This window comes from Blennius ocellaris, assembly GCF_963422515.1.
Source record: "Blennius ocellaris genome assembly, chromosome: 16".
NCBI classification, from domain to species: Eukaryota; Metazoa; Chordata; class Actinopteri; order Blenniiformes; family Blenniidae; genus Blennius; species Blennius ocellaris.
In genome coordinates this window covers 26285878-26310926 of record NC_137665.1, presented here as the reverse complement: position 1 = coordinate 26310926, position 25049 = coordinate 26285878, and the positions used below count along the sequence as shown (strand labels likewise).

Below are 25049 nucleotides of genomic sequence, written 5' to 3'. Positions count from 1 at the left end.
TCGAAGCATTTAAAAAAATGTTCCATTCTGGAATCTATTTAGAAAAAAAAGCTTGTTTTAAGCCTCCTAGAACGCTGTGTGGCTGATCAGACAATGATAGTTACATGGAACGGCGTTGACAGAGCCTGAATGCTAGCTAGCATCAAAGCGATGTTTCATATAAATGTAAATCAACCAAAATTAAAGTTTTTTTAATGTCATTAGTAGCCGCCAATAACTCCAGATTTAAAAAAAATGAGCTAACAAGCTATCGAACATAAATGTTTTTCCTGGAAGGATCTATAACAACCAAAATAAAAAGGTTTTTCTCCTGCTCTCAAACTCCCCACCAGCCACCCACAAAACCTGATTCTATTACCAATTAGAATTAACTAGCTAACTGCAAGCTAACCGACTAAGCTTAAAGAAAATACGTGTCTCTCCAAATTACGCATTTAAATGTTTTTTTTTAATTACTCAAACCATGTTAGTTTTAAATGATGAAACAAACTTTTTTATTTCAAAATTATGTTCTTTTTTTTCTTTTTAAATAAATTCAAATGTTAGTGCAGAATGGCCTGAGTCGGAATATGTTACTACATTATAATTATCATTCAACCTTTAAAAGCTATCATTTAAAATCCTCTGACAATCTCATTATGATATATAACACATCTGTGGCACATCAGATATCCTTCAAATATTAGATTACTGCATGCTTACCTATATTTATATATTTCACCCTCAAATCGTGAGACGCTTCTTTTTTGTTCTCTAATTAGGGCAAAAGATCCAGTCTGACTGATTGAGAGCTGCCTTTATCACTTCTCATTTTGGACAAAGCTTCAAATGAGAATTAAGTGTGAAATATCCTGAAGATATAAAAGAACGATGCTCAACTGTACAAGAGCTAATGAATATTGAGATCATTTGAAGACAAAGTGCCTAAAAAATACATAATCTTTCATATATTATCACACAAATAATCATAGAATAATCGTCAATGATTCCTACTATATCGGAAAAGAAAGAGAACAAAGAAAGATGGATACTTAGAAAAAACTATTAGAATTTGTTAAATGTTCTTGAATTATTCACAATGTTCTTACAGTTATGAGATGCTAAATATCTAATCCCCAATAAAATACTGTCTTTTGAATAGTACAAACAGGAAGCTATAGATAATGTTTTTTTTTGAATTAATGAGGTGCTTTGAGGAAGGCACACAAGAGGATGGTAGAAGCGTGTTTGACAATTTTGGATTTTTATCAATGAAAAGTGTGACTTGATCTGCAGCTCAGTCACATTTACAAACCAAAACAAAAGAAGTCAGCTAATGTCACACAAACTATTCTTGCATTTCATGATATTTTTGAACACAGGCTTTAATAATTCAGTGACACAGGAAATAAACCTGCAGGCTAATAAATCCCAGAACAGTTCACTGGTGTCAAGAGTTAAAAAAAAAAAAATGGGGGGGATGTGAGTGTGGATGGGGGTGTGTGGGGGGGTGTGTATTCTATACATAATTCTGGGTGTGGTCTTGTGTGAGTATGTGAAGGTGGGGGGGGGCGGGTCTACGCTCCCTAGCCGCTGGCCTCCAGCCGGGCTCGTGCTGGGCCATGCGGGTCTTAGACTCTGCTCTTCGGCCGTCGGGTGGGGTGGGGGGGCTTCCTGTCTGGGTCCTCTTGTGGTGCCTTGTCGGAGTGGGTGTTGGTCCCCGTGTTCCAGGCCGGCCACTTGGGGGTGGGGTGGGGCGGCGCGGGGGGTCAACCTGGGCCAAGTCCTAGCGATGGGGGGACCTTCTCCCTCTCAGCCCCCCCTACCTTACCTCACCTTACCTCATTCAACAATAGGGGCCAGTGGACGGGGCCTAGGGTGGGGGGGCCAGGCCACTTAACTGTGGTCTGCCCCTCCCCCGACTTTGCGCCGCCCACAATTTTAACTACACTTAGTCACGCAGGGTCTTGAGGGGATCAGCTGGCTTTCGGGGTTCTGCCGCTGGGCCGTTGGTAGAACCCAGCACCTCCCCCCAGCACCTCCTGCTGTGGTCCCACCGTGTTCCGGGGTGAGTGCGGCTGGAGTACGGGGGGCACGCTCGCTCAGGCGTGGCGCCTCCGGGGGGGCTGGGTAGTGGGTAGTGAGATCCCGTAGTGGCCTGGTGGGGGCCTGGGGAGTGGGGGGGCACCCCCCTCCCAACCAAATAAATGTATGTACGTGTGTCTGTGTATATGCATGTCTGTGTGTGTTTGCGTATGCTTGGGTGTGTGTGTGGGTTGGGATTAAGTGATGGGGCGGTGGGGGGGTGTTGGGGCTCCTGGGGGTTGGAGGGTGGCTGTCCTCCAGCCGGGCCTGGCTGGGCCTTCGCTCTTCCTGGTCTGGGGGGGGGGGGGGGAGGCTGGGACCCTCTCTGTCCCGCGGGGGTTAGGGTTACGGTTCGGCCTGGGGGCGCTGCACTGGCCAGTCCCAGCTTGGTGGGTCGGGGCCCGGGGCTCTGTGCCCTTTATCCTTCTCTTGTGGGCCCCTCTGGCCTGGGGGGGGGGTCCTCTCTGTGCCCTTTATCCTTCTCTAGTGGGCCCCTCTGGCCTTGGGGGGTCTTCTCTGTGCCCTTTATCCTTCTCTTGTGGGCCCCTCTGGCCTGGGGGGGTCCTCTCTGCACCCTTTATCCTTCTCCTGTGGGCCCCTCTGGCCTGGGGGGGGTCCTCTCTGCGCCCTTTATCCTTCTCTTGTGGGCCCCTCTGGCCTGGGGGGGTCCTCTCTGCACCCTTTATCCTTCTCCTGTGGGCCCCTCTGGCCTGGGGGGGGGGTCCTCTCTGCGCGCTCCGTCTGGTGCCTCCCGGGCTGGGGCGTGGCTCTCCGGGGGGGTTTGTCGGGGCGTGGCTCTCCGGGGGGGTTTGTTGGGGCGTGGCTCTCCGGGGGGGGGGGGGGGGGGGGTTTGTCGGGGCGTGGCTCTCCGGGGGGGTTTGTCGGGGCCTCCCTGGATTCGGTGGGTCGCTCGGTACCGGAGTGGCGGCGTCCGGCCCCGGGGGGGTACTGCGGGCCCCCCCACAACAGTTCCATTCACATCCAGAGGACAAACCACACACACACACACACACACACACACACACACACACACACACACACACACACACACACACACACACACTTCCACTCCTCATTGATGAGATTTGCTGCTGATTTTTCTTATTTTCTGTTTTTGTTCTTTCAATTATCAAAATCATGTTGTATTTTGTCATTTTGTTTTTGCTTTTGTTTTCATTGTAGTTGTTGTTGTTTTGCTTTTTGCTCTGTTGTTGTTCAGGCTGGTTTGATCTCATGGCAGTTGGAAAAGATTTAGATCAGTGTGATTACTGTATTAAAATAAAATAAAACAAGAAATGTATGTAGCACTAACAAGGGTATTGTATGTTTCTCCCTACCAAGTCTTTCTCTGTCTTTCCTCTCCTCTTCTCTCCTCTCCTCTCCTCTCTCCTCTCCACTCTTCTCCTCTCCTCTCCACTCTTCTCTCCTCTCCTCTCCTCTCCTCTCTTCTCCACTCCTCTCCTCTCCACTCTTCTCCTCTCCTCTCCACTCTTCTCCTCTCCTCTCCTCTCCTCTCTTCTCCACTCCTCTCCTCTCCTCTCCTCTCCTCTCCTCTCCTCTCCTCTCCTCTCCTCTCCCCTCCCCTCCCCTCCCCTCCCCTCCCCTCCCCTCCCCTCCTTTCCTCTCCTCTCCTCTCCTCTCCTCTCTTCTCTTCTCTTCTCTTCTCTTCTCTTCTCTTCTCTCCTCTCCTCTCCTCTCCTCTCCTCTCCTCTCCTCTCCTCTCCTCTCCTCTCCTCTCCTCTCCTCTCCTCTCCTCTCCTCTCCTCTCCTCTCCTCTCCTCTCCTCTCCTCCACCTCTGAGTCTGGTTTCTACAAAGGTTCTCCTGTTAGAGAGTTTTCCTTTCCACAGTCACAAACACACCTGCTGCTCATGTGGATATGTTGCGCTTTTCTATTTTCTTTTTTAAAAAAAGCACATTGGAATGACTGTAATGTATTTAAAAATGTCTTTTTTTTTTTTTATTAAAAAAAAAAAAAAAAAAAAAAAAAGGAAAATTCTATAATTTGGCCACAAGACGCCACGTGGAGCTCGTGGACATGTCAAGCCTAAGACAACCTTTACAGTGGAGAGGTCACCACTGTGGATCTGGGGCATGACCTTTGACCCCATCAGCTCCCTGGGAGCTTCACTGTGTCACCAACTCCTTCATACTCAGTGTGTCATTTCTACCCTGCACTGTGTGCTGCTACGTTATGATCCAGTCCAGGTTTTCATGTGTTTTAACTCATTAAAGTTGTGCAGTGTACCAAAAGTACCGTACCAAGCGTCACCCTCTGTAGTGGTAGCTAGCACATATGATCATTTCCATGTGACCCTCCTGACCTTTGACCTCCAACCAATAACCAGGGTAACGTCACTGCATCATGTGACACATCAGAGGAAAGGGAATTGAAAACAGAACATTTTGGTGTTGGTTTGAAATCAATCACATTAAAGGTAGCGACACATGTTTTTAACCTTTTTGTGAAAGAAAAATTAAAAAAAGAGCTCAACAAGAGTTGATTTTAAAGACTTTAGATAACTACCAAACCATTGTAGAACAATCCTTCCTCAGGAAAAACTATTGGAACAGGTTAACTTGAGTCTACAGAACAGAGTTCATGAGTTTAGAAAACAAAACCAGCCAGCCAACCAACCGACTGACTGAACAATTAACAAGGCAACCAATCCCTAACTAGATCACCCACCGGCCAACTGACCCACCAAGCCTGCTTCAAGTTATTGCTGCAGGAGTTTGAAGCTGTTACTTAAACCAGGTGTTTGTTTTTCCTGTGGCAGTGTGAATGTGGTTGTGTTCATTAAAGTCCATCCATCCATCCATCTTCTGCCACTTATCCGGGGCCGGGTCGCGGAGGCAGCAGTCTGAGCAGGGTTGTCCAGACTTCCCTCACCCCAGACTCTTCCTCCAGCTCTTCCGGTGGCACCCCAAGGCGTTCCCAGGCCAGCCGAGAGACATAGTCCCTCCAGCGTGTCCTGGGTCTGCCCCGAGGCCTCCTACTGGAGGGACATGCCCGGAACACCTCCCTCGGGAGGCGTCTGGGGGGCGCCTGAAACAGGTGCCTGAGCCTCCTCAGCTGGCTCCTCTCGATGTGGAGGAGCAGCGGCTCTACTCCGAGCTCCTCCCTGGTGACTGAGCTCCTCCCCCTATCTCTAAGGGTGACTGAGCTCCTCCCCCTATCTCTAAGGGTGACTGAGCTCCTCACCCTATCTCTAAGGGTGACTGAGCTCCTCCCCCTATCTCTAAGGGTGACTGAGCTCCTCCCCCTATCTCTAAGGGTGACTGAGCTCCTCCCCCTATCTCTAAGGGTGACTGAGCTCCTCCCCCTATCTCTAAGGGTGACTGAGCTCCTCCCCCTATCTCTAAAGGTGACTGAGCTCCTCACCCTATCTCTAAGGGTGACTGAGCTCCTCACCCTATCTCTAAGGGTACGCCCAGCCACCCTACGGAGGAAGCTCATTTCAGCCGCTTGTATCCGGGATCTCGTTCTTTCGGTCATGACCCATAGTTCATGACCATAGGTGAGGGTAGGAACGAAGATCGACCGGTAAATCCAGAGCTTCGCTTTTTGGCTCAGCTCCTTCTTCACCACAACGGACCGATACATCATCTGCAAATAGCAGAGATGAGATCCTGTGGTCCCCAAACTGGACCCCCTCCGGCCCCCGGCTGTGCCTAGAAATTCTGTCCATATATATGATGAACAGAACCGGTGATAAAGGACAGTCCTGCCGGAGGCCAACGTGCACTGGGAACAGGTCCGACTTACTGCCGGCAATGTGAACCAAACTCCTGCTCCGGGAATACAAGGAAGTCATGACATGATTATTGGACTACAGATGGAAATTAGCTCTGAGCTAAATATGGTGTATGTACAGCACTGGATGTCTGTTCATTAATATCTATTGTCCAATTCAAATAAAAAATAAAAAATATTGTAATAATTTGTGTGGTGTCACTACCTTGGATGCAGACTGAATGTATTTCCTTACATGTCGCATAACTGACACTTCAGATAAGTCTCATATTCTCCCCTCGTTGTCCTGACCTATTTCTTCTTCAATGAGGCTCCTTGACCTGGTGGAAGGTCTATTACTTTACACATGTAGTAACAGTTACAATACATTAATTATGTCATCACACCCAATCAGGATTTTTTAATCACATTTCATTTGGAATATTTACGTGTTGTCAAGTTTATAAATGTTCTCTTTTTTCATCCTCAACATGAGAATTGGTTGAACCGACGTTGCATGAAAAACAGTTCCTCTGATGTTGGACTGTCAGTCCCGTTCTTACTAACAGTAATCAGATGCTTTGTGGGAGATGTTGCACCATGTTCCGTTGTCTTCAGGGAATGTGTTTGGAGACATAACACTGTAGAAAAGAATGAGGCAGAAAGGAAGGCAGCCCTGAAACAGATGCATGCAAGCTCAGCAAAGCATCCTGGGGAATGGAACCGAGTCAGAACAGCCCTGGAGCCCCTCTCCAGTGGAATGAGTGTAAAAATCGAATTAAAAAAACAGGGAAAAAGTCAAATCTTGCTGTTCTCCAGGTGGGAGTCGATGTGTTTGATGAGGGCGTCGTCAGGGTAACCGGTGGGGAAGGTCAGCTGACAGAGAGGACAGCTCCGGGAAGCGTTCTCCTCCGACTCCATCCATAACTATACACAGAGGAAAACATCTGGTGAGCAAATACTCGTTACAAGGAGATGTTCAACATCTACCAGACACATACCTTAGGAATATCGTCAACTTACAGGTTCAAATTGAACAAAGACTGGAGCAGCAGTGCAGTTCATCTTTGGTGTTTGTGATTTCTTATACTTACTCGTTACTTCTTCAGAACCTCGTGGAGCATAATACAACTCACTCAAACCTTATTATTGGTTTATTTCTCTGTGATTCAATCAAACTGTCTCTCAGTGCATCAAACAGCTGCAATGATCAGACATTTCAGAGTCATGTGTATAGCGTGATCACGTGTGGCCGTGAGTCCCTTTCCCCTCCAGAGAAACTGTGCTGACTCCACTCGTTCAGCGCTCACATTAATAGACGGCCATGACTGAGCATGCTCGGTGCTCATGTAGGGAGGCAGATGGCAGGAGAGGGCGGCCGGGCCCTCGGGGGCTGAAAATGAGGGATGCTGGGGCTGTTTCCTAGGAGATGGGAAGGAGGGGTGGTTGGGCTGGTCCCTCTGCGACGGCGTGCTGATCCCGATGGCACCCAGAGTCCGAGGCGGGCTGGCAGCCGGCGACAGATATGGGCATCCGTCCTGTACAAGAAACACCATGTTAGGGGGAGAAAAGCAGGAAGCAGCCGCAGACATCAGCAACATTGAGATCACCTCTTCATCATCGGAGGACTGCGGTGGCGTCACCAGCGGTGTGGGTTCAGGAGGGTTGTCAACGCGACAGAAGTGATGGACCTGGACCAAACAGGAAGTCAGCAGTTGACTGTGAAATAACAATGTTGAGCCCCTCTGACCTCTTAAAAACACTCTCTGAAGGCCTCCAGTCAGGAAATGTTAAGAAAACCATGTTAAAGATTGAAGATCTTCACAGTTATTCAAATTGTCTGCAGATGGAGATGATTTAGTTCTGTTGCTACTTGAAATAAAAGTGGATGCCCAGTCAGGATTGTACAAAGGTCGATACATCAGAAACTAACCCTGGAGTAGCTTGAAGAAGACTTGAAGAAATCTTTTTAACAGAGCTGATCATCACTCTTTTAGTCAATTAATGCAGAAAACTAGGACATTTTAAAGGAAGCAAATTCTTTTTACAGTTTCTTTAATGCTATCACTTCATTCACCGAGTATCATCTGGTGTTTAGTTTCAAGTTTCAGGAATAAGAACTTGTAGATGTGTCTCACCTCTGCAGCCAAAGGGAAGCTGAAGTCCAGAGCACAGTGATGAGGACTGCTGCTCAGACTGCTGCCTCCGCCCCTCTCTCCTCCCACACCTAAGCCCCCCCCCCGATCCCCCACAACTCCATGAGCCGATGCCGGTCTGGTCAGACCCACCAACGAGGTTCGGAGCTGGGCTTTGGTTTGGCTGCAGCCTGGAGTCCCAACCAGGAGGGACCTGGTTTTAGGGAGGAGGGGCACTGGGTCCCTTATCAGGCAGTGTGGGGGCCTCTGGAAGGCTGAAGGGTCAGACACCTGGAGGGGGAGAAGGAGGTGGTTCATGAGGAGGCAGAGGGATAGGATGCCAAATAGAATGTGTGATCAAGGCTGTCTCTGTAGAAAACTGCACAAAATTGGTGAAGTGTGTCTGAGTGACCTCGGAGTAACTGCGGCGACTCTGGAATTTGGCTCGAAGACGGCTGCTGGTTGGCTGGTGGGAGTAAGAGGTGGGGCCACTGTTTGGGGAGAGGGGAGGCGATGGAGAAGGGAGGAGCCTGTCGGGCGAGAGTGACAGGTGCTGGGGGGAGGTGGGGGAGAGACGCTGAGGGGTTGTGGGAGAACGTGGGACTTCAAAGAGAAAAAAGCGTGGACAGTGAACAATCAGAGCTTTTTCACTTGTTTTGCTGTTTATCTGACACAATGGGCACACAAAAAACATTGCAACAGAAAAAAACATGACAAGTGTCACCTCTTTAGACAAACCTCCAGGAAACTACAACAGTTTCACCGTTAGTATTTGTATAACAGAGTCTTATTATGTATTAACTATTGAACAAAATGTATATCGTGTTACATCTTTTTATTATTATCGATTTGTGTCACTGAAACCCTAAAGCACTTTATTCTCTTTGGGTATGTAAAATGTCAACAATAGGAACAATATGAAAATGAAAGAAAAGTTCTGCCCATATGTGGATGATGTGCCACTGTTTGTGAATGAGGCTCTCGTTTTAAAACACTCCTGATTTCGAGTGAATGTCCATAAATTATGAATTTTAAGGAGACTTGACAGCAAGATATACCGACAAGTTGTCAACATGACCACAATAAAAGAGCATCTACAGAAGTAAATGAGTTATAGATCGACAGATTGACCTAACTGGACGTAGATATGTAAAATAGGGTACAAACAATAAACATCATATTGTTGCCAATAAAATTTGAGGCCACAATGCATATTGAGGGTCAGATAAACCTGAAATAAATGAGAACCTCCTACAGAAAACAGATGATGTGACACAGCCAATCAGGACAATGCAACCCTCACAGTAGACTGAACTCCATCGTTTGAGATGTTAAGAGGAAAAAAAGGTATTTTAAGGAATATCTTGTGGCAAATCACTCAATTTAATATCTTACTCCACAAATGACATTTCCTAAAATTGAGAAGACATGAGCTCATGTCCAAGGCCTTTCAGGGTGGAGTTTACATATTCTCACTGAGCATGTGTGTTTTCAGCTACTTCCCACAATCCAAAGAGAGCTGTGCTCATTGAACTGCTGATTTGAAATGGTTGTTGCACTCAAAGTGAACCCTTTACTCAATATGAACTGTGACAGCCTCCAGCCTTTCACTTTGATGAGTATACTGTAACAGATGTGTAAATGAGTTTGTTTTGTTTTACGAGATGACAGCGTTCCACAAGTATGACATTTTGTCAAAGTGTCATAATGCAGTTTAATAATGAAAACGTACAGGATTTCTTAATTTTGTAGGTCACTTAGGCCTTGTTTACATATTTAATTTCTTGTACGAAGCTTGTCCATCACGAGTCCACCTCTGACTGTTTCCTGCACTTGTGAGTTCAGACGTACCGGGCTCCTGTGAAACGTGCCGCAGAAGGTTGCTCTGCTTCTCAGCCAGACCTCGAACCCGACCCAGCTCCTCTGTGAGCTCCGTGTAGGCCAGTGCCAGATTCACCCTGCAGCATACAGACACAACGGCTGACAAACACTCCAATCCCTCGTCAGAGGTGTTTCCCCATGTAATCCAGACTTACTGTTCATCCCCAGCCTTCTTTATCCATTCAACGTCGCAGTGTTCACAGTGTGGAGACAAGTCCTGTGACTGACAGGTGGAAAGATGGAGAGTTGTGGTTATCGTTGTGGAGCTGTCATGTAACTTAGTTTTCTTTATTCTTTACACAAAATCAGATTTTGAAAGCTTTCTGTGTGTCATCAGTTTTAGAAATGCTCCAATTCCATCCACAGAACATTACAACCATTTATTTCCGAGAAAACAGGTGCTATGTCAAAGCATCACGAGACATTAAGGTGCATTTACACATTGGCATTATGAGTTATGAATATAATTTCCCCATCATTCCTGGCACCTTCCTGACATTCTATATGTGACGTAATGCGTCTGAATAAAGTTTTTAAATAGTACCGATGCGGGACATTCCTGATATTCATGGAGCTTGCTTTTGGCTGCCAATAAATCTTGCAAAAATAACTTATCTTGATACGTGAAGTTTGCAACTGAAGATTAGTTGTGATGCGTGTTGATGCGTTATACTGGGTGACAGCATTCGCTCCTCTGGTGCATCCTCTCTGTGCAACTCTATGCAAGAGTGTCTGGCTGCAGAACTTCCACTCTCAAGCTCCCTCCACTGTCAGACAGGAAGTGCTCATTCAAAATAAAATGCAACAATTCAAAATAAAATGGGACAGAATGAAATGCTGTGGAAAATTCAGAATGTGTTAATTAGTCAACAATGCAACATTAATAGCTACTTTCTTGAATGTAGTACAGTACAGATCGTTTTTGCCTTTTTATCTATATAGCAGGTGTAGCCTGAGTATTTATGCCAATAAATGATTGTATATGAATCTCTTTCTGAGTGTATAATATAGGATCATTTATGGCCATAAATTATCATATAATATACAATTGTTACGACTGTGGTCGTATCAACAAAAATCAGTAATAATATCTTCCGTGCAGTATTTTTGATATGAGAAAAATGCAGCAGAGCTCATGACTTGAACAGTTTATTATTACGATGTGAAAAATCATAGGTCTATACGCCAGCATTTTAGAGTTTAATCTTTTATAAACTACATTGTTTATTTCAAACATGCACACAATCAAATAAACAGTTTGATAATCAAACGATCTCTCACCAAACAAAGAAAAAAGTATGGTAACACTTTATAATAACTATCCGTTATAAGTAGTTAATAAACCATTGATAGCCATTAGTTAATGAGTTATAGATTGCTTGTTGAATATTTGCTAACAGTTTATTAAGGATTTATAACTGCCTTATAGATTGGTAATAGATAATTTACAAGCTGTATTCCCCAAAATTACATGTTAACTGTATGTTAATGATTTATAACTATACCTTATAAACTAGTAATAAATCATGAATAAGCCATTAGTAAACTACTTACTAATGACTTGTTAAGTATCAGTTAATACTTTATATACATTATTAGGACGTTATTCTAAAGTTGCAACTATTCCTCATTTATTAACTGTTAGTAAATGAGGAATAGTTGCAACTTTAGAATAACGTCCTAATAATGTATATAAAGTATTAACTGATACTTAACTAATATATTAACTCACACTTTCCTTTAACTTTATCTTGTGTTTGCATTTTTGGCATGGCGTTCATCTTCTTACAAGCTTTTTCTCCTGCAGACATTTGATCATGTCTCTGTGTCTTCTTTTAGATTTAGTTGTGCTTTCAACAAGCTCTCTTCGCTCAGTGGCTAAACCAGGCATTATTTGACCATATATGAAGTTTAGGGCCTACCTATTTTGTTTTATTTTATCTCTGTTCTTTTCACACACATTAACAATCTTCCAGAGTTTCTCTAACTGGCTCCTGCCAGATGACATGCTTGAATTGTACCAGGGGGCGGGGCCACGGGGTGAAACAAACCAATCACCATTGGATTTACGTGTTGGATTAACGTTGACGAGCGACAACCTAGACGGACACGCCCCCTTCTCTCACGAGCAAGTTCGTTTTTGGATGATCAGATTCTGATCATTATCGAAGCTCACATTCGCATTGATTTCAGAAAATGAACACCCAGTCTTTTAAAAAGTCAGAAAGCAGTGTTCCCAGCGGAAGTGGTGATGCGCAAAATGCCGAAATGAATCCAGGTACTTACGGGAGAAAGAGAAAAAAAGTCAACAGCGGGTAGAAGTAAAAGGAAAACTACACCTGTGGACCACATGAACAACAACGGTAAGCAACATTGTGTGTTATTTTTTCATTAGAACTATATGATTAGGATAACACAGGTTGATAGTTCTACTGCATAATCCAACCTTTGGTTCATTGCCCAATTACTAATTTGCACGTGTGTGCATGTTTTCCCAGAAAAAAAAGATTTATGAGTTGTAAGACCTGTTGTAGACCAACAACTAGTAGAATTGTTATTTTCTGAGGTGTGTGTGTGTGTGTGTGTGTGTGTGTGTGTGTGTGTGTGTGTGTGTGTGTGTGTGTGTGTGTGTGTGTGTGTGTGTGTGTGTGTGTGTGTGAGCACGTGCACACATTCTGTACCTATCCATCCATATATTTGCCAGCTGCTCATTATTTTATTTGACCTTCACCTGGCTTATAATCACTTTTTTTTAATGCTCTGTCCTCTCATTTCAGATACTGGGGCAACTGTAGCTCCAACAGCTTTTTAAATGTGAAGAAGAGCATCTTGTTAAGAAGAGGCACACTGCCACAGGAGAAACCAGTGACCTGACCCAGGAGAAATCCTCCTCCTCCAACCACCTGGTCAAAGGAAGTAGTCCCGGTGCACAAATCACCATTTTTTTTTTCAAAGCCTGACCTGCTCATCCCGGGTTTTTTAACAGAGCATACAATGTTCCAAGCTTATTTTATTGTGAAACATTGAACAATACCTGTGAACAAATGCAGACTTGTTGTTTTAACTGCACATGAGGTGGTTATCTCAAATATAAAATAAAAGTTTAGAACATTGCTGTTCAAAATACTAAATTGTATAATGTAAAAGCACTTTGGGTGGTCGCAATGATGAGAATGTGCTCTATAAGCACAGTCCATCTACCAATTAACATTTAATAAATGTTAAATGCTATTGATAAGAATGTATGAGTTGACTTTATGTATTTTCTGTTTTTGTGAATCAGGTGTGTTGGAAGAAGGAAACATGTAAAACATGCAGCAGAGTAGCCCTGAGGATCAGGATTGGCTCCCCCTGTCCAAGTTGTGCTGAGCCATATTTGTTCTATATGTTTTATGTTGATGTCTGGATAAATCCATGGCATTGTTGTGATGTTTGGTTATAAAATGTCCCTCTAAAATTCTGTTTAGCACAAAAAGTGCTATATTGTTGTATAATGTTTGTGTTTTGAAACATTAAACACATCTGTGTTATTGATAACAAATTCACTTATGGTGTTTGTTGTTGTTTTTTTGGAGGGGGGGGGGGAGGGTAAAATACAGCACACACAAAAGCCAGTGGGTGGAACAAGGCTGAGGTACAATAATGTGATATTTTGCTGTTCCACAAAGTATATTATTATTAGTAGATGGTTAACAAACTATTAATAACTGGTCTGTAAAGTATGAGTTAATATATTAGTTAAGTATCAGTTAATACTTTATATACATTATTAGGACGTTACTCTAAAGTTGCAACTATTCCTCATTTACTAACAGTTAATAAATGAGGAATAGTTGCAACTTTAGAATAACGTCCTAATAATGTATATAAAGTATTAACTGATACTAAACAAGTCATTAGTAAGTAGTTTACTAATGGCTTATTCATGATTTAATAATAGTTTATAAGGTATAGTTATAAATCATTAACACACAGTTAACATTTAATTTATAAATTGTTTACTAAATGCTTGTAACTTATCTATTGCCAATCTATAAGGCACAGTTATAAATCCTTAATAAACTGTTAGCAAATATTCAACAAGCAATGTATAACTCATTAACAAATGGCTATTAATGGTTTATTAACTACTTATAACGGATAGTTATGATAAAGTGTTACCAGAAGTATAACTTATCAAATCCCACCTCCTCTCCATAAATACTAGAATGCTTGTTTTTATTGTATAAAGATGGGTGATATGTATAGTATCTCACAAAAGTGAGTAAACCCTCACACTTCTGTAAATATTTAATTAATCTTTTGATGGGACCCTGAAGAGACACATTTCTTCAGTGTCCCATTGAAAGATATAAATGTTCACAGAAATATGAGAGGTGCACTTATTTTATTAAGATGCATCATGATATATATGACTCAAGTATGTTTATATTATAAATCAGCTTTAGGCCAGTCAGTTAAAAATGCTGTGCTCATCTGTGTGGCATTCAAAATATCCTTGATAATGTCTTTTGTCAACAATTTCTTTACAAAATGTTCACATCTCCAGTATTATAGGAAACAAATTTAAATGGCTCGAAAAGTGATTGATTTTCCGACTCGTCCATGAGTATTTCTCTACACGAGACTTTGTACTGCAGACAAGCCTCAAACCTGCTCCTCCATGTCCAGTACTGAAGATCCTGTTCCTGTTCCTCCATGTCCAGTACTGAAGATCCTGTTCCTGTTCCTCCATGTCCAGTACTGAAGGGCCTGTTCCTGCTCCTCCATGTCCAGTACTGAAGATCCTGTTCCTGTTCCTCCATGTCCAGTACTGAAGATCCTGTTCCTGCTCCTCCATGTCCAGTACTGAAGGGCCTGTTCCTGCTCCTCCATGTCCAGTACTGAAGATCCTGTTCCTGTTCCTCCGTGTCCAGTACTGAAGATCCTGTTCCTGCTCCTCCATGTCCAGTACTGAAGATCCTGTTCCTGCTCCTCCATGTCCAGTACTGAAGATCCTGTTCCTGTTCCTCCATGTCCAGTACTGAAGATCCTGTTCCTGCTCCTCCATGTCCAGTACTGAAGGACCTGTTCCTGCTCCTCCATGTCCAGTACTGAAGATCCTGTTCCTGTTCCTCCGTGTCCAGTACTGAAGATCCTGTTCCTGCTCCTCCATGTCCAGTACTGAAGATCCTGTTCCTGCTCCTCCATGTCCAGTACTGAAGATCCTGTTCCTGCTCCTCCATGTCCAGTACTGAAGGGCCTGTTCCTGCTCCTCCATGTCCAGTACTGAAGGGCCTGTTCCTGCTCCTCCATGTCCAGTACTGAAGGGCCTGTTCCTGTTCCTCCATGTCCAGTACTGAAGGTCCTATTCCTGCTCCTCTATGTCCAGTACTGAAGGTCCTGTTCCTGCTCCTCCATGTCCAGTACTGAAGATCCTGTTCCTGCTCCTCCATGTCCAGTACTGAAGATCCTGTTCCTGCTCCTCCATGTCCAGTACTGAAGGGCCTGTTCCTGCTCCTCCATGTCCAGTACTGAAGGGCCTGTTCCTGCTCCTCCATGTCCAGTACTGAAGGGCTTGTTCCTGTTCCCTCATGTCCAGTACTGAAGGGCCTGTTCCTGCTCCTCCATGTCCAGTACTGAAGATCCTGTTCCTGTTCCTCCATGTCCAGTACTGAAGATCCTGTTCCTGCTCCTCCATGTCCAGTACTGCAGGGCCTGTTCCTGCTCCCTCATCCTCATGTCCAGTACTGAAGGGCCTGTTCCTGCTCCTCCATGTCCAGTACTGAAGGGCCTGTTCCTGCTCCTCCACGTCCAGTACTGAAGGGCCTGTTCCTGCTCCTCCACGTCCAGTACTGAAGGGCCTGTTCCTGCTCCTCCATGTCCAGTACTGAAGGGCCTGTTCCTGCTCCTCCATGTCCAGTACTGCAGGGCCTGTTCCTGCTCCTCCACGTCCAGTACTGAAGGGCCTGTTCCTGCTCCTCCATGTCCAGTACTGCAGGGCCTGTTCCTGCTCCTCCATGTCCAGTACTGAAGATCCTGTTCCTGCTCCTCCATGTCCAGTACTGAAGGGCCTGATCCTGCTCCTCCATGTCCAGTACTGAAGATCCTGTTCCTGCTCCTCCATGTCCAGTACTGAAGGGCCTGTTCCTGCTCCTCCATGTCCAGTACTGAAGGGCCTGTTCCTGCTCCTCCATGTCCAGTACTGAAGATCCTGTTCCTGCTCCTCCATGTCCAGTACTGAAGGGCCTGTTCCTGCTCCTCCATGTCCAGTACTGAAGGGCCTGTTCCTGCTCCTCCATGTCCAGTACTGAAGATCCTGTTCCAGCTCCTCCATGTCCAGTACTGAAGGGCCTGTTCCTGCTCCTCCACATCCAGTACTGAAGGGCCTGTTCCTGTTCCTCCATGTCCAGTACTGAAGGGCCTGTTCCTGCTCCTCCACGTCCAGTACTGAAGGGCCTGTTCCTGCTCCTCCATGTCCAGTACTGAAGGGCCTGTTCCTGCTCCTCCATGTCCAGTACTGAAGGGCCTGTTCCTGCTCCTCCATGTCCAGTACTGAAGATCCCGTTCCTGCTCCTCCACGTCCAGTACTGAAGATCCTGTTCCTGCTCCTCCATGTCCAGTACTGAAGGGCCTGTTCCTGCTCCTCCATGTCCAGTACTGAAGGGCCTGATCCTGCTCCTCCATGTCCAGTACTGAAGATCCTGTTCCTGCTCCTCCATGTCCAGTACTGAAGGGCCTGTTCCTGCTCCTCCATGTCCAGTACTGAAGGGCCTGTTCCTGCTCCTCCATGTCCAGTACTGAAGATCCTGTTCCTGCTCCTCCATGTCCAGTACTGAAGGGCCTGTTCCTGCTCCTCCATGTCCAGTACTGAAGGGCCTGTTCCTGCTCCTCCATGTCCAGTACTGAAGATCCTGTTCCAGCTCCTCCATGTCCAGTACTGAAGGGCCTGTTCCTGCTCCTCCACATCCAGTACTGAAGGGCCTGTTCCTGTTCCTCCATGTCCAGTACTGAAGGGCCTGTTCCTGCTCCTCCACGTCCAGTACTGAAGGGCCTGTTCCTGCTCCTCCATGTCCAGTACTGAAGGGCCTGTTCCTGCTCCTCCATGTCCAGTACTGAAGGGCCTGTTCCTGCTCCTCCATGTCCAGTACTGAAGATCCCGTTCCTGCTCCTCCACGTCCAGTACTGAAGATCCTGTTCCTGCTCCTCCATGTCCAGTACTGAAGGGCCTGTTCCTGCTCCTCCATGTCCAGTACTGAAGGGCCTGTTCCTGCTCCTCCATGTCCAGTACTGAAGGGCCTGTTCCTGCTCCTCCATGTCCAGTACTGAAGGGCCTGTTCCTGTTCCTCCATGTCCAGTACTGAAGATCCTGTTCCTGCTCCCCAATGTCCAGTACTGCAGGGCCTGTTCCTGCTCCTCCATGTCCAGTACTGAAGATCCTGTTCCTGCTCCCCAATGTCCAGTACTGCAGGGCCTGTTCCTGCTCCTCCATGTCCAGTACTGAAGGGCCTGTTCCTGCTCCTCCATGTCCAGTACTGAAGGGCCTGTTCCTGCTCCTCCATGTCCAGTACTGAAGGGCTTGTTCCTGTTCCCTCATGTCCAGTACTGCAGGGCCTGTTCCTGCTCCCTCATCCTCATGTCCAGTACTGAAGGGCCTGTTCCTGCTCCTCCATGTCCAGTACTGCAGGGCCTGTTCCTGCTCCCTCATCCTCATGTCCAGTACTGAAGGGCCTGTTCCTGCTCCCTCATCCTCATGTCCAGTACTGAAGGGCCTGTTCCTGCTCCTCCACGTACAGTACTGAAGGGCCTGTTCCTGCTCCTCCATGTCCAGTACTGAAGGGCCTGTTCCTGCTCCTCCATGTCCAGTACTGAAGGGCCTGTTCCTGCTCCTCCATGTCCAGTACTGAAGGGCCTGTTCCTGCTCGTCCATGTCCAGCACTGAAGGTCCTGTTCCTGCTCCTCTATGTCCAGTACTGAAGGGCCTGTTCCTGCTCCTCCATGTCCAGTACTGAAGGGCCTGTTCCTGCTCCTCCGTGTCCAGTACTGAAGGTCCTGTTCCTGCTCCTCCATGTCCAGTACTGAAGGGCCTGCTCCTGCTCCTCCATGTCCAGTACTGAAGGGCCTGTTCCTCCATGTCCAGTACTGAAGGGCCTGTTCCTGCTCGTCCATGTCCAGTACTGAAGGTCCTGTTCCTGCTCGTCCATGTCCAGTACTGAAGGTCCTGTTCCTGCTCGTCCATGTCCAGTACTGAAGGGCCTGTTCCTGCTCGTCCATGTCCAGTACTGAAGGTCCTGTTCCTGCTCCTCCATGTCCAGTACTGCAGGGCCTGTTCCTGTCCCTCATGTCCAGTACTGCAGGGCCTGTTCCTGCTCCTCCATGTCCAGTACTGAAGGGCCTGTTCCTCCATGTCCAGTACTGAAGGGCCTGTTCCTGCTCCTCCATGTCCAGTACTGAAGGGCCTGTTCCTGCTCCTCCATGTCCAGTACTGAAGGGCCTGTTCCTGCTCGTCCATGTCCAGTACTGAAGGTCCTGTTCCTGCTCCTCCATGTCCAGTACTGAAGGGCCTGTTCCTGCTCGTCCATGTCCAGTACTGAAGGTCCTGTTCCTGCTCCTCCATGTCCAGTACTGCAGGGCCTGTTCCTGTCCCTCATGTCCAGTACTGCAGGGCCTGTTCCTGCTCCTCCATGTCCAGTACTGAAGGGCCTGTTCCTGCTCCTCCATGTCCAGTACTGAAGATCCTGTTCCTGCTCCTCCATGTCCAGTACTGAAGGTCCTGTTCCTGCTCCTCCATGTCCAGTACTGAAGGGCCTGTTCCTGTTCCTCCATGTCCAGTACTGAAGATCCTGTTCCTGCTCCCCAATGTCCAGTACTGCAGGGCCTGTTCCTGCTCCTCCATGTCCAGTACTGAAGGGCCTGTTCCTGCTCCTCCATGTCCAGTACTGAAGATCCTGTTCCTGCTCGTCCATGTCCAGTACTGAAGGGCCTGTTCCTGCTCGTCCATGTCCAGTACTGAAGGTCCTGTTCCTGCTCCTCCATGTCCAGTACTGCAGGGCCTGTTCCTGTCCCTCATGTCCAGTACTGCAGGGCCTGTTCCTGCTCCTCCATGTCCAGTACTGAAGGGCCTGTTCCTCCATGTCCAGTACTGAAGGGCCTGTTCCTGCTCCTCCATGTCCAGTACTGAAGGGCCTGTTCCTGCTCCTCCATGTCCAGTACTGAAGGGCCTGTTCCTGCTCGTCCATGTCCAGTACTGAAGGTCCTGTTCCTGCTCCTCCATGTCCAGTACTGAAGGGCCTGTTCCTGCTCGTCCATGTCCAGTACTGAAGGTCCTGTTCCTGCTCCTCCATGTCCAGTACTGCAGGGCCTGTTCCTGTCCCTCATGTCCAGTACTGCAGGGCCTGTTCCTGCTCCTCCATGTCCAGTACTGAAGGGCCTGTTCCTGCTCCTCCATGTCCAGTACTGAAGATCCTGTTCCTGCTCCTCCATGTCCAGTACTGAAGGTCCTGTTCCTGCTCCTCCATGTCCAGTACTGAAGGGCCTGTTCCTGTTCCTCCATGTCCAGTACTGAAGATCCTGTTCCTGCTCCCCAATGTCCAGTACTGCAGGGCCTGTTCCTGCTCCTCCATGTCCAGTACTGAAGGGCCTGTTCCTGCTCCTCCATGTCCAGTACTGAAGGGCTTGTTCCTGTTCCCTCATGTCCAGTACTGCAGGGCCTGTTCCTGCTCCCTCATCCTCATGTCCAGTACTGAAGGGCCTGTTCCTGCTCCCTCATCCTCATGTCCAGTACTGAAGGGCCTGTTCCTGCTCCTCCACGTCCAGTACTGAAGGGCCTGTTCCTGCTCCTCCATGTCCAGTACTGAAGGGCCTGTTCCTGCTCCTCCATGTCCAGTACTGAAGGGCCTGTTCCTGCTCCTCCATGTCCAGTACTGAAGGGCCTGTTCCTGCTCCTCCATGTCCAGTACTGAAGGGCCTGTTCCTGCTCCTCCATGTCCAGTACTGAAGGGCCTGTTCCTGCTCGTCCATGTCCAGTACTGAAGGTCCTGTTCCTGCTCCTCCATGTCCAGTACTGAAGGGCCTGCTCCTGCTCCTCCATGTCCAGTACTGAAGGGCCTGTTCCTGCTCCTCCGTGTCCAGTACTGAAGGTCCTGTTCCTGCTCCTCCATGTCCAGTACTGAAGGGCCTGTTCCTGCTCCTCCATGTCCAGTACTGAAGGGCCTGTTCCTGCTCCTCCATGTCCAGTACTGAAGGGCCTGTTCCTGCTCCTCCGTGTCCAGTACTGAAGGTCCTGTTCCTGCTCCTCCATGTCCAGTACTGAAGGGCCTGTTCCTGCTCCTCCATGTCCAGTACTGAAGGGCCTGTTCCTGCTCGTCCATGTCCAGTACTGAAGATCCTGTTCCTGCTCCTCCATGTCCAGTACTGAAGGGCCTGCTCCTGCTCCTCCATGTCCAGTACTGAAGGGCCTGTTCCTGCTCCTCCGTGTCCAGTACTGAAGGTCCTGTTCCTGCTCCTCCATGTCCAGTACTGAAGGGCCTGTTCCTGCTCCTCCGTGTCCAGTACTGAAGGTCCTGTTCCTGCTCCTCCATGTCCAGTACTGAAGGGCCTGCTCCTGCTCCTCCATGTCCAGTACTGAAGGGCCTGCTCCTCCATGTCCAGTACTGAAGGGCCTGTTCCTGCTCGTCCATGTCCAGTACTGAAGGTCCTGTTCCTGCTCGTCCATGTCCAGTACTGAAGGTCCTGTTCCTGCTCGTCCATGTCCAGTACTGAAGGGCCTGTTCCTGCTCGTCCATGTCCAGTACTGAAGGTCCTGTTCCTGCTCGTCCATGTCCAGTACTGAAGGGCCTGTTCCTGCTCGTCCATGTCCAGTACTGAAGGTCCTGTTCCTGCTCCTCCATGTCCAGTACTGCAGGGCCTGTTCCTGTCCCTCATGTCCAGTACTGCAGGGCCTGTTCCTGCTCCTCCATGTCCAGTACTGAAGGGCCTGTTCCTCCATGTCCAGTACTGAAGGGCCTGTTCCTGCTCCTCCATGTCCAGTACTGAAGGGCCTGTTCCTGCTCCTCCATGTCCAGTACTGAAGGGCCTGTTCCTGCTCGTCCATGTCCAGTACTGAAGGTCCTGTTCCTGCTCCTCCATGTCCAGTACTGAAGGGCCTGTTCCTGCTCGTCCATGTCCAGTACTGAAGGTCCTGTTCCTGCTCCTCCATGTCCAGTACTGCAGGGCCTGTTCCTGTCCCTCATGTCCAGTACTGCAGGGCCTGTTCCTGCTCCTCCATGTCCAGTACTGCAGGGCCTGTTCCTGCTCCTCCATGTCCAGTACTGAAGGGCCTGTTCCTGCTCCTCCATGTCCAGTACTGAAGGTCCTGTTCCTGCTCCTCCATGTCCAGTACTGAAGGTCCTGTTCCTGCTCCTCCATGTCCAGTACTGAAGGGCCTGTTCCTGTTCCTCCATGTCCAGTACTGAAGATCCTGTTCCTGCTCCCCAATGTCCAGTACTGCAGGGCCTGTTCCTGCTCCTCCATGTCCAGTACTGAAGGGCCTGTTCCTGCTCCTCCATGTCCAGTACTGAAGGGCCTGTTCCTGCTCCTCCATGTCCAGTACTGAAGGGCTTGTTCCTGTTCCCTCATGTCCAGTACTGCAGGGCCTGTTCCTGCTCCTCCATGTCCAGTACTGAAGGGCCTGTTCCTGCTCCCTCATCCTCATGTCCAGTACTGAAGGGCCTGTTCCTGCTCCCTCATCCTCATGTCCAGTACTGAAGGGCCTGTTCCTGCTCCTCCACGTCCAGTACTGAAGGGCCTGTTCCTGCTCCTCCATGTCCAGTACTGAAGGGCCTGTTCCTGCTCCTCCATGTCCAGTACTGAAGGGCCTGTTCCTGCTCCTCCATGTCCAGTACTGAAGGGCCTGTTCCTGCTCCTCCATGTCCAGTACTGAAGGGCCTGTTCCTGCTCCTCCATGTCCAGTACTGAAGGGCCTGTTCCTGCTCGTCCATGTCCAGTACTGAAGGTCCTGTTCCTGCTCCTCCATGTCCAGTACTGAAGGGCCTGCTCCTGCTCCTCCATGTCCAGTACTGAAGGGCCTGTTCCTGCTCCTCCGTGTCCAGTACTGAAGGTCCTGTTCCTGCTCCTCCATGTCCAGTACTGAAGGGCCTGTTCCTGCTCCTCCATGTCCAGTACTGAAGGGCCTGTTCCTGCTCCTCCATGTCCAGTACTGAAGGTCCTGTTCCTGCTCCTCCATGTCCAGTACTGAAGGGCCTGTTCCTGCTCCTCCATGTCCAGTACTGAAGGGCCTGTTCCTGCTCGTCCATGTCCAGTACTGAAGATCCTGTTCCTGCTCCTCCATGTCCAGTACTGAAGGGCCTGCTCCTGCTCCTCCATGTCCAGTACTGAAGGGCCTGTTCCTGCTCCTCCGTGTCCAGTACTGAAGGTCCTGTTCCTGCTCCTCCATGTCCAGTACTGAAGGGCCTGTTCCTGCTCCTCCGTGTCCAGTACTGAAGGTCCTGTTCCTGCTCCTCCATGTCCAGTACTGAAGGGCCTGCTCCTGCTCCTCCATGTCCAGCACTGAAGGGCCTGTTCCTCCATGTCCAGTACTGAAGGGCCTGTTCCTGCTCGTCCATGTCCAGTACTGAAGGTCCTGTTCCTGCTCGTCCATGTCCAGTACTGAAGGTCCTGTTCCTGCTCGTCCATGTCCAGTACTGAAGGGCCTGTTCCTGCTCGTCCATGTCCAGTACTGAAGGTCCTGTTCCTGCTCCTCCATGTCCAGTACTGCAGGGCCTGTTCCTGTCCCTCATGTCCAGTACTGCAGGGCCTGTTCCTGCTCCTCCATGTCCAGTACTGAAGGGCCTGTTCCTCCATGTCCAGTACTGAAGGGCCTGTTCCTGCTCCTCCATGTCCAGTACTGAAGGGCCTGTTCCTGCTCCTCCATGTCCAGTACTGAAGGGCCTGTTCCTGCTCGTCCATGTCCAGTACTGAAGATCCTGTTCCTGCTCCTCCATGTCCAGTACTGAAGGGCCTGTTCCTGCTCGTCCATGTCCAGTACTGAAGGTCCTGTTCCTGCTCCTCCATGTCCAGTACTGCAGGGCCTGTTCCTGCTCCTCCATGTCCAGTACTGCAGGGCCTGTTCCTGCTCCTCCATGTCCAGTACTGAAGGGCCTGTTCCTGCTCCTCCATGTCCAGTACTGAAGGGCCTGTTCCTGCTCGTCCATGTCCAGTACTGAAGATCCTGTTCCTGCTCCTCCATGTCCAGTACTGAAGGGCCTGTTCCTGCTCGTCCATGTCCAGTACTGAAGGTCCTGTTCCTGCTCCTCCATGTCCAGTACTGCAGGGCCTGTTCCTGTCCCTCATGTCCAGTACTGCAGGGCCTGTTCCTGCTCCTCCATGTCCAGTACTGCAGGGCCTGTTCCTGTCCCTCATGTCCAGTACTGCAGGGCCTGTTCCTGCTCCTCCATGTCCAGTACTGCAGGGCCTGTTCCTGTTCCTCCATGTCCAGTACTGCAGGGCCTGTTCCTGTCCCTCATGTCCAGTACTGAAGGGCCTGTTCCTCCATGTCCAGTACTGAAGGGCCTGTTCCTGCTCCTCCATATACTGAAGGGCCTGTTCCTCCATGTCCAGTACTGAAGGTCCTGGAAGGTCCTGTTCTTGACAACATGTCAAGAAAGGAAGTGACAGCAGCAGTGTAGAAGCATCATGGTCCTGTGATGTTGACAGACTTTTTGTTGTTGCAGAGCAGAAGAAAGCAAAGACAGGGGTGGTCAATATGTCAACTGTAATGTTGGTGCAGCTTTAGGAGAATCAAAGTTCGTTAAAATGACTCACAGCTACAGCTATCACTAGATATGTTATGCTGTTATTGTGCATTAAACATTGCTTTCTTTTAATTCTATCTCAAACCTCCTGAGTTGTGACCAAGGTCCCCCCCCCCCCCCCCCCCCCCCCCACTGGGTGTGATGGTCAGTCACATTCCTGGGTCCAAATTCATATGTCATGACAAATGAAAATTGTCTTTCCCTAGAAATGAACAAACTTTCTGTGGTCTCGTGAGATCCCAACACCAAGGAAGTTCATTAAACACTTTATGGAGTCTGAAGGTTGATTTACTAAGCTCCTCAACACATCATGCAGTATACTGTACACACTCACGCAAATAGATGTGTTGGATACATTTTACAGATCATCAACTAAGAAAAACAACAAAGCAAATGAGCGTTTTATGTGCATTATTGCTTGTGTTGTCCATGAAATCACTGGATGGAGCTGTGAGAACTTCAAAAGCCCACAATCAAATGTGATATAGCAGAGATAGATGTGTTGGTAGAGGATCTGAAGGATCTACTGATCAGCTTCCACATGTGTACCTGTCTTTGCACGTTCTGAAGCTGCGCCAGCTCCTGCTGCAGCCTCTGGAGCTCCACCCTCAGCTCCTTCTCCCTCTGACAGGCCCCCTCGGCCTGGTGCCGGGCCCCTTCCAGCTCTGCCTCCAGCCACTGTAGCTTCAGGTCCGACAGGGCGTCCAGGCTGCGGGAGCTCTGCAGGGTCGGCCCGCGGCCCTCTGAAGGAAAATCAGAAGATATGTCCAGATTCATCTGTGGAAGAGCCAGACCAGCTAATGCACACTTGTACATTCTTGTAAGTTATCTCACAATGAACATTTCAGCATGTTTTACATTTATATTTAAAGCAAGAAAACCAATTTAAATGTTAGTATTTAGATTTTTTAAACATAAGACAAAAAAGGTCTTAATTCATTCAATTCCTATGACCTTAAAATGTATTAATATTTAATGTCAAAGTCGAAACATTTACTTTGATGATGTGAAATGACGGGCCATTAATTTAAATACATATACATACACAAGAGCAACTAAAAAAAGGTTGCTCAGATCACTTTTAATTGTATGATGCACACGATGTGAAATCAAAGATAAATTTGGGTACTGTGGTGTGCACCTGAAGGGAGGTTCTAGCAACCAGAACGGACTGGGTGTGTCGATGACGTGTGGGGGTGTGTTGGTCGATGGGGAGGTGTTAAAAGAGGAAGTATGGTGACACACGGGGAATGTTTTGACAGGTCAACTGCCATGCTGTTGGAGGCAATTAAGGAAAAAACGACTCGACTCCTTCGTCCGTCTCATCTTTCACAGCCTCCACATTGGTGACCCTGAGATTTGAACATGTCTGTCGAATCCAGCAACGGTGCAATCACTGGTGGCGTGGGAGCCGGAGCTCCCGTGGTGTATGCCGCTGCTGTCAAACTGTCAGAGTTTTGGTAGC

General features: G+C 48.1%; 1 protein-coding gene across 1 annotated transcript in view; it reads right to left on the bottom strand.

Annotated features, from left to right (window-relative positions):
* Positions 1–6597: 6597 nt before the first annotated feature.
* The window catches only part of LOC308141841 (TANK-binding kinase 1-binding protein 1-like), a gene marked incomplete at both ends in the record, with an annotated part of 39596 nt that continues 21144 nt past the window's right edge, over positions 6598–25049 (bottom strand). Inside the window, 8 exons of the mRNA XM_080512071.1 lie at positions 6598–6726; positions 7110–7337; positions 7410–7490; positions 7938–8225; positions 8347–8537; positions 9786–9892; positions 9971–10038; positions 24134–24327. Of these exons, the coding sequence (XP_080368197.1) occupies positions 6598–6726; positions 7110–7337; positions 7410–7490; positions 7938–8225; positions 8347–8537; positions 9786–9892; positions 9971–10038; positions 24134–24327 (1286 nt within the window). The remainder of the gene's footprint in view (positions 6727–7109; positions 7338–7409; positions 7491–7937; positions 8226–8346; positions 8538–9785; positions 9893–9970; positions 10039–24133; positions 24328–25049) is intronic.